The sequence below is a fragment of the Colletotrichum siamense genome (genome assembly GCF_013390195.1).
Source record: "Colletotrichum siamense strain Cg363 chromosome Unknown KSG_Cg363_contig02, whole genome shotgun sequence".
Classification (NCBI taxonomy): domain Eukaryota; kingdom Fungi; phylum Ascomycota; class Sordariomycetes; order Glomerellales; family Glomerellaceae; genus Colletotrichum; species Colletotrichum siamense.
The window spans coordinates 991,545-1,004,186 of NW_023501015.1; the positions used below are offsets into that span (position 1 = coordinate 991,545).

A 12,642-nucleotide genomic window follows, 5' to 3' on the forward strand; every position below is an offset into this window, starting at 1 on the left:
TGATTGGCTCATAACCTCCCAGCGGCTATGCAGATCGCGTAGACTTACGACTGCGGCATTTGACGGAGCCTGATCTTGATCCGGTACACTTCCAATGAATGCCTCATAATCCCCAGCCTAGGTCACTGAATCAGATTTCATTCATCAATACCTGCTCATCGTCTAGTTAGACTACCACTCACAGCCGCAACTCGTGGCTTTCTGATCCGAGCCAACATGATCAACTGGCACGCCGCTGACTGCCGTCGCCCGGATGTCTCATTCCTGGATGACCTGGGAGCTCCATCGTGCTTGAACTGTGGGGAAATTGGAACCGTGGACCAACCTGACACATCAACGATTGCTGCCAGCAGTTCACATGAACAGCCCTTGCAAGCTGATTTCGACCTTCACTGGCCTTCGTCCCTCCCGTTCGTAGAGGATCCCCAACTAGAGGAAGGAGCGACTGGAGTTACCCCAGCGACCGATCACAAGACTCCGAGAAACACCAGAAAAAGGTCGGTGTCGACCATGGAAGGACGCTCAAGCAATGTTGACGGCCATGTGTCTATTCAAACGAAATCGCCATTGTATGAGCCACTCTACGGGCGGAAAATTCGCCTGCTCCGACTACTGCCGGGCAATTATCGCGACCCATTACGCTGCAAGTTACAAACTGTTGATTTGCAATTCAAACCAGAATATGAGGCATTGTCTTATACTTGGGCTAACTCAAATGGAGATAGCTCCTTGTCACAGCAGATATACGTCGGGGCACGCCAAGATATCTTGCTCATCACGGCCAACTGTGCCAACGCCCTGCGGCGGCTCCGGTTTGCGTCCTGGAGCAGGAACCTTTGGGTCGATGCTATCTGTATTGATCAGTGCAATATTCACGAGCGATCCCACCAGGTTGGCATTATGCGATACATATACGCAACTGCCGAGAGGGTCATCATCTACTTGGGTGAAGATGCAGAAGATCCTGAGAAACCTTCTGTTCCATGGAAGTACGAAAATCATGGAAACACCCTAGATCTAAGCACTGATCTGAGGACACAACCTTACTTCACCAGAGTTTGGGTAATTCAGGAGGTTGCCTCGGCCCGATCAGCTTGGATTCTACTCGGGTCGAAAGGTGCCAGATGGGAAGACTTCCTCAAGCCTCCCAACACTGGCGATCTAGTATACAGGGTTAAGTGTATAAGGAACTACGACCTTCTTAAGGCCCATCATCCCTGGCTTCAGCTCGTTGCTCAGCCTAAACACAGGGACCTGAGTGAGCTGTGGGGCCTCCTATCCGCGACAGCTTTGTGCCAGGCCTCAGATCCAAGAGACAAGGTCTTCGCTCTATTAGGCCTCTTTATCGGTTCTGGTGATGCCGGATTGGTTCCCGACTACTCTATCAGCTTTTCTCAAGTTCTATGTGGTCTTACAGCACTTAGTTTCGCGCAGTATCCTGATTCGTGGGGGCAAATTTTCGCCATGGCCAGACCGAATCCTCTACATGATATGCCTAGCTGGACAGTCGACTGGTCAAAATCGACGGAAATGTGGCTGCAAATCATGAATTCCAAAGGGACCGGTTCTGTCTCTCCCGAGGACAATTTTCTGGGCCCAGCCAAAGATACGTTCGCAAGGTTCTTCAAGGATGGCAGCCTTGTGGTAAAGGGGGTTCTTGTTACGAGTCTGATAGATTGCAGTCTCAAGACAATGGACGCTCCTCCCGGGATGATTGGCGGAATTTGCCATGAGCCGGGCTTTCCAATCAGAGAACGAGAGGCACGACTTGAAGCCTCGAGGTGGACTCGCAAAGACGACAAACTGTACGCTGTAGATGGCCTAAGCTATGAACTGCTTATCCTTAGGCCATTGAAAGGTACGAACAAGCAGTCGCTTGTCGGTATCTGTGAGAACTTTTATACCGAATCTTCAGCTGAATTAATTAACCTCGTTGACCGAAAAACGGCCCTCCTGTTCTCGATATGGAACGAAGTTCTGGACCATCGCACGGAGGATTGGTTCATTCCACAGGCCTGGGACGACGTGGCAAAGGTACTGGCCATGATACAGACATACGGGTGGTTTGAAATGGCAACACCGTCAACAAACCCTTGGGTTGATCCTTTGGAAGAAGGTTATGAGGATCCGTCGAAGAGCCCATGGAGAAGACAGCAGGGCTTTGACAATATGGCAACCTCGACTTCCCACACGCCGGATATTGCAGCTTGGAAAAGCCCTTTGTTGAGACTTCGGAAAGACGTGGAGGAGGATCGACACCGACGAGCCCAATTACGTGGAGGATACACACAGCCATACCTCGAAGATAGCTGTACTTTGCAGATGACTCCAAACGTCCCCGGGCTACAAGACCAACCCGGAGTCAATCTCGCAAATTTCTTGTTGCCGGCGTGCTGGCACTACGGGGAATACGCGAAATATGGTGAACACTACGGAAGCTTGCGAGAAATAATGGGGAGGCCAAAACACCGTGGCTATGAGCGTTCGTCTCCTTGGCATCCTGATTACATGAATAGTGGATTGATGGAAGGGTTCTGGCGCCGGCTGGGCAGAATGTTGCAGTCCAAAGTGTCCTACCATAAATCGGGCTATGAGTCTGCTACGGATTTCCTCCGGCGACTGGTCGGCCAAAAGTTGACTCACAAGTCCAGAGACTTTGACTCGTTGCTGCGCTACTATCAGGCGGGCAAGAACTGCGCCCCCAGGCTAACCCGCGACGAGAAGCTGGCAGATGAAATTTTGCTTCGATGGATCAGAAACTCAATGGAACTTGATCCTGATGCTTCTTGGACGCCCGGGGAACATTCCAGTACTGCCGGAAATAGGTCATGGGCTGAGGACTTTTACGAAATGTGGGAGACGCTGTCTCGGCGGCCCAGGCAAGTCTCTCACAAACCACCTAGCCCAATGGTCTTTGACGGAAACCCTGAAGAAGAAGGAGTCATGACTGAGGATTTTGAGGAGGCAATCGATGCTGGGAAGTGGATACTGGAGAGAGGTTTTGAAGAAAGGGCGTGGGGTATGCTGCGTGACTTGGCGGCCGAAACCGAAAAATATTTGCTTCCGCTTAGAGAGGAGTTCGTGAAGAACCGTGGTGTTGCGACGTGCGCGAACAAGACAAATGATATGAAGTGGGAGGATGTGTATATTGTCTAGTAGCCTCTGATACTCGTGTCTGTACTGGGCCTTGGTTCAATACTGAAGAAGGTGCTGTGTCATACGAGATAATTGGCAAATCTCTTCGTTTTGCGTCTGCAGATGCATTGACTTGCTTAGTCTTTTGGTTCCGGCACCTCTAGGTGTCAGTTCTTAATCAGTAGATAGACCAAGGTTATGCGGAAGAAGCCATGCTAGATCAACAACTGTGACTATTCTCGTCATCTCTTAGGTGATAAGGAGTTCCCCCAGAAAAAGCTTTTGATATTCGAGCAAATAACTCTGCCTATCCAGGTGGATACGTAGCAGTGATAATAAAATAATAGTAGTAACAAGCATGAGAACAATGAAGACAACGAAGACGATAGTAGCAACAACGGCAATAGTGCATGGAATAGATGAAACTGTCGTCTCCGTGGCAGAAAATCGTCAAAAGGAGATGCTTGCCTTCTCTTACTGCCTCCATCGACTTGACTCGGACCTCATGGAGGAAGCGATCGATGATGTTTTGTGGCGCGACCACTATTCGGGCGGTGATCTCGGCCTTTTTGAGGAGCTGGTGGCTGAGGACGACTTTGCGGCCCTGGAAATCGTTGCCGTGAAGGTAATCGCCGTGCGTGTTCAAAGGTAGTAACGACGACGACGACAGTAAAAGTCCGCTTCGGTGCTCATAGCCTGCCGTTTGAGTGAAATAACTATTCTTCACATGCTGGCAAACACATTGTAGATAATATTCTTAACTGCTTGGCGGTAAGCTTCCCATGACCACCCCCACTAACCACCGCAGCTTATGGAAAGATTGAGATTGGATGACTTCCTTATTGGCATGCAGTCAGACTGACACAGCCACGCATGAGACGCTCGTATGGATCACAGGTACTGGTAAGTTACCCGACTCTGTGCTTCCCAAATGATAAGTAGGTAATCCGCCACTAAGCACTGCAGTGAATTGAAGGAACATGATTGGGTGACTTCCTCATTGTCATTTTGGCAGAATGCCATAGCCCCGCGTGATGCGCTCATGCATTCACAGATGCTGATGCCAGTTGCGAGTGGCGTTTCGACACGTGATCATATGGTAGCTTTACTTGAGCAACATCCGAAACAACACATTATAGGTAAATGGAAGGACTGCTGCCGTGTCAACGCGAAAGATTGGACATCGGCTAAGCTCTGTTTATGACGGAGGCAGACGTGAAGGGGTGGTCTGCATTATGCATAATTGGAATTGAGCAGCACTTCAGAGGGTGAGCCTCCTCTTCCTACCATCTATTTCTTACCCTCCACCTTGAGTCGCCTTTGTGTCCAATCCATCCGCGCATCCATGGTTTTTGACTCACCAGCCACTCATTCGATATGTTTAATTGGCACGAGCCAGCTTGTCAGCGCCCGGAGGTTATCTTCCAGGAAGGGCTCGATTTTCCGTCGTGCCAGAGTTGTGGAGGTATTGGTGTGCTTGAGTATAACTCGCCCGGTACTGCAACAGAAATCACACGTGGAGCTCTTTCGCATGGCAGACTTAATCTTTCCTGGCCTTCTTCCTTACCCTTCGTGGGTGACACTTTAGACAAAGAGCGGCGAGGAACTGCTTCGGATACGGGGGACCAAGGGGTTGCCGAGCAAATTGGGTCACCAGCACCACATTCTGAACGAAATCTTATACCGAAGACGAGCGGTTTTTCATACGATTATCTTTCTGGTCGAAAAATTCGCCTCATTGAACTGCTTCCTGGAGATTATGGCGACGTCCTTTGCTGCGAGCTGACAACGTACGATTTGCGACACCGTAAGCCAGATTACGAAGCTGTGTCGTATACTTGGGCCGATGAGAACGGAGACACGTCCATGAAGCAGAAACTATACGTGGGGACACATTACAACATTCTTCCTATTACCGCCAACTGTGCCAATGCCCTTCGACGGCTTCGATATCCGAGCGGAGCACGCAGGCACTTGTGGATCGATGCCGTCTGCATCGACCAACGCAACGTCCACGAGAGGTCTCATCAGGTCGGCATGATGAGAGATATACAGTATGGCTAGGAGGGTTCTCATCTATATTGGCGAGGATCCAGATGACCCAGAGCCAAACATCTCAGTACCGTGGACCGACAGGACTGAACGACGGAACATCAAAATATGCGCGGGCCTGGCCTCGCGACCGTACTTCACCAGAATGTGGGTGGTTCAAGAGGTAGCATCAGCTAATAATGCATGGATTCTTCACGGTTCTAGAGGATTTATTTGGAAAGATATCGACAATTCCACCGGGATCATCCATCAAAAGTTCGAGCTGCTAACTAGCCCACATCCTTGGCTAAAGGACGCATACCAGCGAAAAGATTGGGACATAGACGACCTCCTTAAACTCATGGTATCAACGACTAAGTGCCATGCAACGGATCCCAGGGATAAAGTTTTCGCCTTACTGGGCCTTCTCACTGGAACGAAGGAGGTCGGATTGACTCCTGACTATGCTCTAAGTCACGCTCAAATTTTCGCTGGCCTCACGGCGTACTTCTTGAAAGATGATCCCAAGTTCTGGTTCCAGATTTTTGCCATGTGCAATTCCTCCCCTTCGCAGGGCATGCCAAGCTGGGCTGTTGATTGGGCAAAACCGATTCGACTATACGAGCCTACTGACAATCCTGAGGTCTACATTAACGCAACGGCCAACGAGAGGCGAGATGAGAAGGCGCAAGATTACATTAGCACGAAGACGTTGGATCTCGCAAAAGCAGACGAGTCGCCTATCATTCAGCTTAAAGAAGGGGAAGATCTTGTCAGATTTCATCCAGACGGGACCCTTGTTATGAGGGGCTTTTCGCCATACTCTCTAGAAGAGTGTTGGATAGATATATCTGAGGCAGAGGAATCTCACGGTGTCCGTACTGGCATGGAATACATGCCATTCGGTCCCGCAATTGAAAGGGAAATTCGACTAGCGGCTACGCCGTGGGTTCGGAAAGAAGACAAGGTCTTCGTTGTAGCCGGGCTGCCAAATCACTTGTTAATCCTCCGGCCCGAGGCAAACTCGACCAAATATACCTACGTGGGTATCTGTAATCCACCGAAAGCTCTGCGATTCAATGACTATTTGCTTTGTTGCTTGAGCAAGGAAGCAATCTGGGCGATATCGGCTTGGAATACGGTCCTGGAAAACGTCAAATCAGAACGTTGGTTTGACGCTGAGTTGTGGACCTCAGTCAAAGATGTCTGCAAAAGCGTCAAGGCATCGTACCCAGGAGGGAGTTTTACTTTCAAGACATCGCTTGTATCACGCACCATTCCGGAGTCATTCGAGACGCCGGAAGATTTCCTCGCGAATATGACACCAAGCACTGGTCATCGTACATGGTATCAGAATACCACAGATACACTCGGAGATGATCTGGATGTTTTCGAAAATCTCGCCGATGATCCTGAAGAGTCACTAGGAACGTCGGCACAAGAGATACCCTCACTGGGATCAAATGAGAGCCCTACCGACCCAGCGCACAAAACGTATCTAACTTATCTCCGTTGGATGTGCAATTTGAATCGCTTCCAAATTCGAGGTCTGTTGGACGGGAACCAATCAACAGTGGAACTTTTCCGAGAAACTTCTCACTTTCTTGCTTGTAACCCAGACATGCTCAAAGAGTTTGAGTCACACGACATGCTCAGGATAATTCTAGGAAACGACTTGGACAGATTGTCGGAAGAAGCTCGGCGCTTCCAGCAAGACTGCAAAAAATTGGCTGTTGGACGTGGAGTTCCTGACGCCCAAGTCGCGCCGTTCCTGCAAGAGCGACTAGAGCTACATTCTGATTCCCCGAAAAGTTTGTTGAATGATTTACATGCCGTTTCCATGCAGGAACATCATTTATCACGCCTCCGGTCAGATTTGACGTTGGAACGGGATTTTCGGGGGCCCATTGAACCCCTTGAACCCCTTGAACCCCTTGAACCCCTTGAGCACTTTGGGCGTACCGAGGATATCTATGGTCTGTTTAAGAGAATTGCTCGAAGGAAGAGGTTGCAGGAAATGGAGAGAATGCGGGAAACAAAGAAAAAGCGGCAGCAAGGATTGCTTGACCTGGCAATCAGAACGGAGCGAAACCTCTTGCCACTTGAAGAACTATTTACCAATCCCATTTTCAAGGAGCGTACACCGTCCGAATTTTGGGCATTCCCTTCGTTTGTGGCGAAAGCTCAATGGGGAGACATTCACATCAGGTGATGGACCTGGAGCAATTCGGCTAGCATATGCTTTCCGCAGTTTCAAAGATCATTGCTTTTCCATGTGTCTAAGATTGAATTTCCTGCGACTCCATCAACATGTTCGAGATGTTTGCACATTGAATAAATATGTGTTACAAAACAGTGCCCTTCAGCAGTCAGCATCGTTCCGCAAGTCTGAAAGTCCATCTCACAGCACTATACTCGACAGGGAAGTCTACTCCTTGACTAGGCGCTGTTGACACAACCTTCTCTAATGTTCTTTGAAAATAAACGGCGGTATTCAGACATGGCGTTCCCACCATGGCCTCCCACATGCCTGCCAACATTTTCTACCTAATACCGCATTCTCTACAAGACGATTTTGCAGTCTCGCAGCCGCCTGATCCGCCTTTGCAAGTCATAATCGCCGAATACGGAATTGATAATATCTTTTCGGGTGCATACCTGTAACTTCCCGACCAGGGTGCATGTCTTTTCTTAGATATCCAACACTCTGATCCTGTCAAGATGTACCATCTGGATAGCCCTCGTTACACAGGTCGTGTCGAAGACAGACGCGATTCCTTAGGTAATGAGTCTCATGGGAGAGCACAATAGCATCTCAAAGACTAGAAGCTTGTTGTGATGAAGGCGGATGTGAAGTCCACCACCTGACTCAGCACGCCCCCCAAAACAACGTTTCAACCCGCATCTCCAACCTTCCCCGGATCGTCGTCTCATGAAACATGCGAACCACAGTCACACACACACACACACCCCCCCCCCTCCATTTACCCCAGGATCCTCCCCAGTAACCGCCGGCAAGCGGCAAGCGCCGATCCCCCAGCCCCCCTTCCCTGCCTTTATCTGACGTCGTGCCATTGTCGTCGCAACCGTCGATTCTCACAACAAGCCGAGGCTCGCGATCCCGGCATGACGGGGAAACACGACGGGCATTAAACACCAAAGGGTGACATGCATATGCACCCGTGCCCGTGTCTGTGCAACAACGGGACCTCTCACTGACGACGGGCGGGGGAAGCGCAGACCAAATTTGTCACCACACGCAGCTTAAAGCCAGGAAGTAAAGGACGCATGTGCAAAATGAAGGAAGCTCTTCTTTTTCCCACCTCTCACCAAAACCGACGTTTATGCTGTGAGACTAGAATGAAGAATAAGGGGTAACCCGACATGACCCCTTTCCAAAAACGCCAAAGAAGTCGTGGATAATTAGGAGAGAAACCATTCGTCGTGAAAACAGGAAATCATGGATAAAACAGGATGGAAAAATACCATCCGGAGTATCATGGAATAATCAAGAAAGAAAAAGCCCTCCTCTCTGTGTCCTCCGTCTCTGCAGATGCAATTTGACCGGGCAGTGACCCAAAATGACTGAAACTTGGGTTGGGGTATTCAAGCGCGCATTATATCGCCCCGACGATTCTCGAATCTTATTCCTTCAGCTTGACATAGTTGCTGGGGAAAATGCCGTGCCTCGTTCCAATCATGCCAGTCCTGCGCAGGTTGTCAGTATTTGCCGTACATGTGAACGAATATTCAAGAGATACATACCACCAATCAGTCTCGTTCTCGGTCTTCTTCAGCACCGTAATGACGTCGCCCTTCTTGAAACCAAGATCACCGGGCTGGTCAGCCTCGAACGTGAACAGCGCAACGGCCTCGTTCTTCTTGAGCATAGCCGTCTTGGACGCAAAGTTGGGCTTTGGCGCCGCAGGTCTGCCAGGCGGGCCTGTCTTCTGATCCGATACCGCACCAAAGTTGGGCGACGGGTTGTCTCTGTAGACGTAGCTGTCGGCCCCTCTTGACGCGAACGTGTTGGAGCGCGAAACTCCGCCAAAGCCGGTGTCGCCGGTAGGTCGGTCGTAGACGTCGTCCTGCCACGTGCTGGATCGCTTCGGTCCGCCAAACTCGCTGGCACCGCCGGCGCCGCCGCCGTACATGCTGCTGCGGTTGTTGTTGAACTCCCCCTCACCGTATCCACTTCCCCGGCGACCGTTCCATACTACGTCATCGTGACCCTGGTCGTAGACGGGGACGTCGTTGTACATGGCGTCGTCGGCCTGGCCCGTGCGGCCGGCGTTGAAAGCGCGCGAGTTGAGAATGTTCATGAGGGGCGCAGCCTGGGAGGGCGGGCGGACGCTGCCGGTGAGGATCTGGGCGGCGGTGTAGCGGGTGCCGTAGAGCTTCTCGTTGGCGTCGCGGCGCTCGATGATGACGGAGCCCTCGAGCGAGACGCCGGCGAATAGGCCCTTGGTCTTTGAGTAGGAGAAGATTCCGGCGACGGACTTGAGGGAGGCGGCGCCTGCTGCCTCGGCGTTGCGGCCGACGGGACCGGCGGCGATGGAGACGTTGCCGCCGAGGGTGAGGGAGCCGGCCTGGGCGAACGTCTTGACGGCGCTGGCGTCGTTGAGGATGAAGACGAAGTCAGTAAGCTCGAAGCCGATCTGTCCGCCAAAGCCCGCACCTGCGGTGCCGATTGCGCTTGGCGCACTCCATGATCCGTCGGGGAGGCGCGAGACGACGAGACCACTGCCGAAACGGCCGGAGCCGAGGAAGCCTGCCTTGAGGACTGTGAGGATCGCGAGGCCCTGTTCCGCGGTGGTTAAATCAGCAATCTGTACTCTACTGTGGTTTTCTTTCTTTGGGGAGGGCGTTTTCTCGGGAGGCCTCCTGCTGGCGTTTGTGCGCCAAGGCGGGGAGGAAGGATCGCGGGAGGGCGGGGTGTGGAATATGGCTCACCTTTGCGTTGGCGAGGATCGAGGGGGGAATGATCTTGTCGGGACTGAACGCTTGACGCGGGTCGATGAAGGAGGTCAAGATCTTGCCGCACTTTTTGCATTCCGCTGTTTGAAAGAGGGGAGTCAGCTCGTGTGTTCTCGTCGTGATGACGGGCGAAGCGCCGGGGCGCGGGATCACCGGCACAGGGCAGCAAGAAAAAGGTGGACTTACACGCCATAGACGACGGCAGCGGGTTGTGGAGGCCCATGACGATGATGCTTGACGGCGCGAGAGTACGGGAGAGTCGGCGTCGTTTCCTTCGAGGAGGAAGAGAGGTTGAGGAGAAAAAAAGGTTGAAGGAAGACGGCGTTCACGGACACGAAGAGGTGCCTGGATGGGTATTTGGAGGTGATTACCTTAGGAAGGCAGGTCCTAGGTGGGAGGTCCAAGGTCCAAGGTCAAGGTACATGCGTAGTGTATCCGTACTTTCGACGGTTCCGCAGCTGCGCCTGTCTGTGATGGCCACTGACCCGAAGAGCGAGTCCACAGCTCCACGTAATAGTGATTTAGTGGGGTCCGATAGGTGAAGAGCCGCCGAGGCAGGCCTGCGCCTCTTCTTTTCGCCTTGGGGGGAGGAGGGGGAGCTTTGATTGTGGTGTTGGGGTTGGGTGTTTGTGTGTTGGGCTTTACTCTCTTGTTCGTCGGGCAGAGGCCGTGGGCGCCGGGACACGGCACTCTTAATGGCTTTTGTCTTCCTTGCTTTTTAACCTTTTTATTTCTTCCTTCAATTTCATTACTTGTTCGGCCGAACTACCTTAGATTAAACATGCAGCCATTGGACGACGCTACGGGGCTTGCTTCATAAAATGCATGTTGCTGGGCTCCCGGCTTCTCAAGGAATAAGCCAGCTGGTGCATCTTGCTCTTTTCACGATGTTTATGTTTCGTCTGGGGATTGGGGTGCCAGCTGACAACATGCAGCCAGCTCTGGCATCGCCGGAAGAGACAGACGGGAAAAAAGTGTCCAGTAAGCTCCCGTCACTTTTTCAGCCCTCCGGCTTCCATGTCACTGCTACGGTCCAGTGGCAGTGGTACCTTGCGGCGCTGACAGTGAGGTAATTGCCGCCTCTAGTGCAAAATTCGCGGGGTACTGACGTCCAGTGGCTCGCGGTGCACGCAGCACTGGACCAGACAAAATGGAGGGGGCACCGCTGCTGGCTCGGCTTCGGGGGGCCGTGTGGCCCATGGCCACTGTGGCGCAGGAACTGACGCGCAAACCCCCACCAGCAAGGGTAAGGTACCGATCCGAGCAGTGATACTAGGTGGACCTGACCCTTTCAAGGTTAGGTTCCCCTACGCTCAGCGTAAGCAGCTAGGAACCTACCTACCCGGGATTCTAGGCCCCCGTCAATCCCGCCGCCCCCGTGGTGGTCTGCAGCAGCGACGAAGACTGAGGTGCCCGTCCAGCCTCGCTCGCCTCGACTGGCCTCTGAGAACGCCCGGGCCGGCCATCGTCATTGTTTCGCCGCCAGCTAAACACCAACCACACCCGCCGCAACCCCCTTTGACGACTCCCAACCCTACAAACCTACGAACTGCGCGAAACAAACGAGACTATCAGCTGGTCAAGGGAAGAAAAGTACATCTGCGCACCGCTTCCCCTACAACACCGCCACAACCCAAGACTTCCCCAATCCGCACGGGAGGCGATAATACGTCCTGCGACACCGACGACGACGAAGCGATCCCGCCGCAGTCGACCGACAACCCGGACCACAAACCCTCATCGCCGAGCCCGACGGCATCCCGACCAGACCTCTCCGATACTCCGGCCTTGAACTCTCCGTGAGCGCACGAACGCCGTGATCGCACCCGCTCGACCCCCTATCCGTCCCGAAACCAAAAAACACCACCAAACCAAAAAACCGCAAAAATGTCAGAAGCCTACGAGCGCGAGCGCCAGAACAACGCCCGCCTGGACGAGCTCTCCGCCAAGGTCTCCGCCCTCCGCGGCGTCACCGTCGACATCTACGACAACGCGCGCGCCCACGAGGTCATTGACAGCACTGTACGTCCGGCCCCTGCTGCTGCTGCTGCTGCTGCTACCCTCGCTCTCCCCTTTTCCGCACGTGAAAACCGCCAGTGATATAATCGCTAACGTTCCCCCCTCCGCGCAGTCCGAAACCTTCTCCTCCATGTCGACCCAGCTCAAGGGCTCCGCCGGCCGCTTAACCCGCATGGCCGCCTCCGGCAACAAGGTCGCCATCCTCAAGCTGTCGGGCATCATCATCGGCATCTTTATCGTCCTGTTCTACATCTCCAAACTTTTCTTTTGAAGGAAATGACTTCGAGACGATTCTTGGACGGGAAAAGGGGGGCGTATTTTCTTTGTTCTCTGGTTTGATATGATAGACCAGGGCGGGACATGATAATCAGACCCAAGAGAAACGACAGGAGGATGACCACTGGGCGAAAGACGAAACACGGCGTCCGCCGCACTGATTTCCGGAGGTGACCGTGGGCTGGAAAGACGGACACTCTCGAC

The 12,642-nt window shown here is 52.6% G+C and overlaps 3 protein-coding genes across 3 annotated transcripts; 2 read left to right on the forward strand and 1 right to left on the reverse strand.

The window, feature by feature from the left end:
* Positions 1-510: 510 nt before the first annotated feature.
* CGCS363_v002272 (Heterokaryon incompatibility protein 6, OR allele) lies at positions 511-3,156 on the forward strand (the record flags this gene model as incomplete). Its single annotated transcript, XM_036634121.1, has 1 exon — positions 511-3,156. The coding sequence occupies one exon, from the start codon at positions 511-513 to the stop codon at positions 3,154-3,156; it is 2,646 nt and encodes an 881-aa protein (XP_036499994.1).
* Positions 3,157-8,810: 5,654 nt separating this feature from the next.
* Positions 8,811-10,366, reverse strand: CGCS363_v002273 (SH3 domain-containing protein; the record flags this gene model as incomplete). The annotated part of the gene is made up of 4 exons (XM_036634122.1): positions 8,811-8,874; positions 8,932-9,968; positions 10,120-10,223; positions 10,330-10,366. The coding sequence occupies 4 exons, from the start codon at positions 10,364-10,366 to the stop codon at positions 8,811-8,813; spliced, it is 1,242 nt and encodes a 413-aa protein (XP_036499993.1).
* Positions 10,367-12,030: 1,664 nt separating this feature from the next.
* sft1 (Protein transport protein sft1) lies at positions 12,031-12,433 on the forward strand (the record flags this gene model as incomplete). The annotated part of the gene is made up of 2 exons (XM_036634123.1): positions 12,031-12,165; positions 12,275-12,433. 2 exons carry the CDS (start codon positions 12,031-12,033, stop codon positions 12,431-12,433), a joined length of 294 nt encoding a protein of 97 aa, XP_036500000.1.
* Between the last annotated feature and the right edge of the window lie 209 nt (positions 12,434-12,642).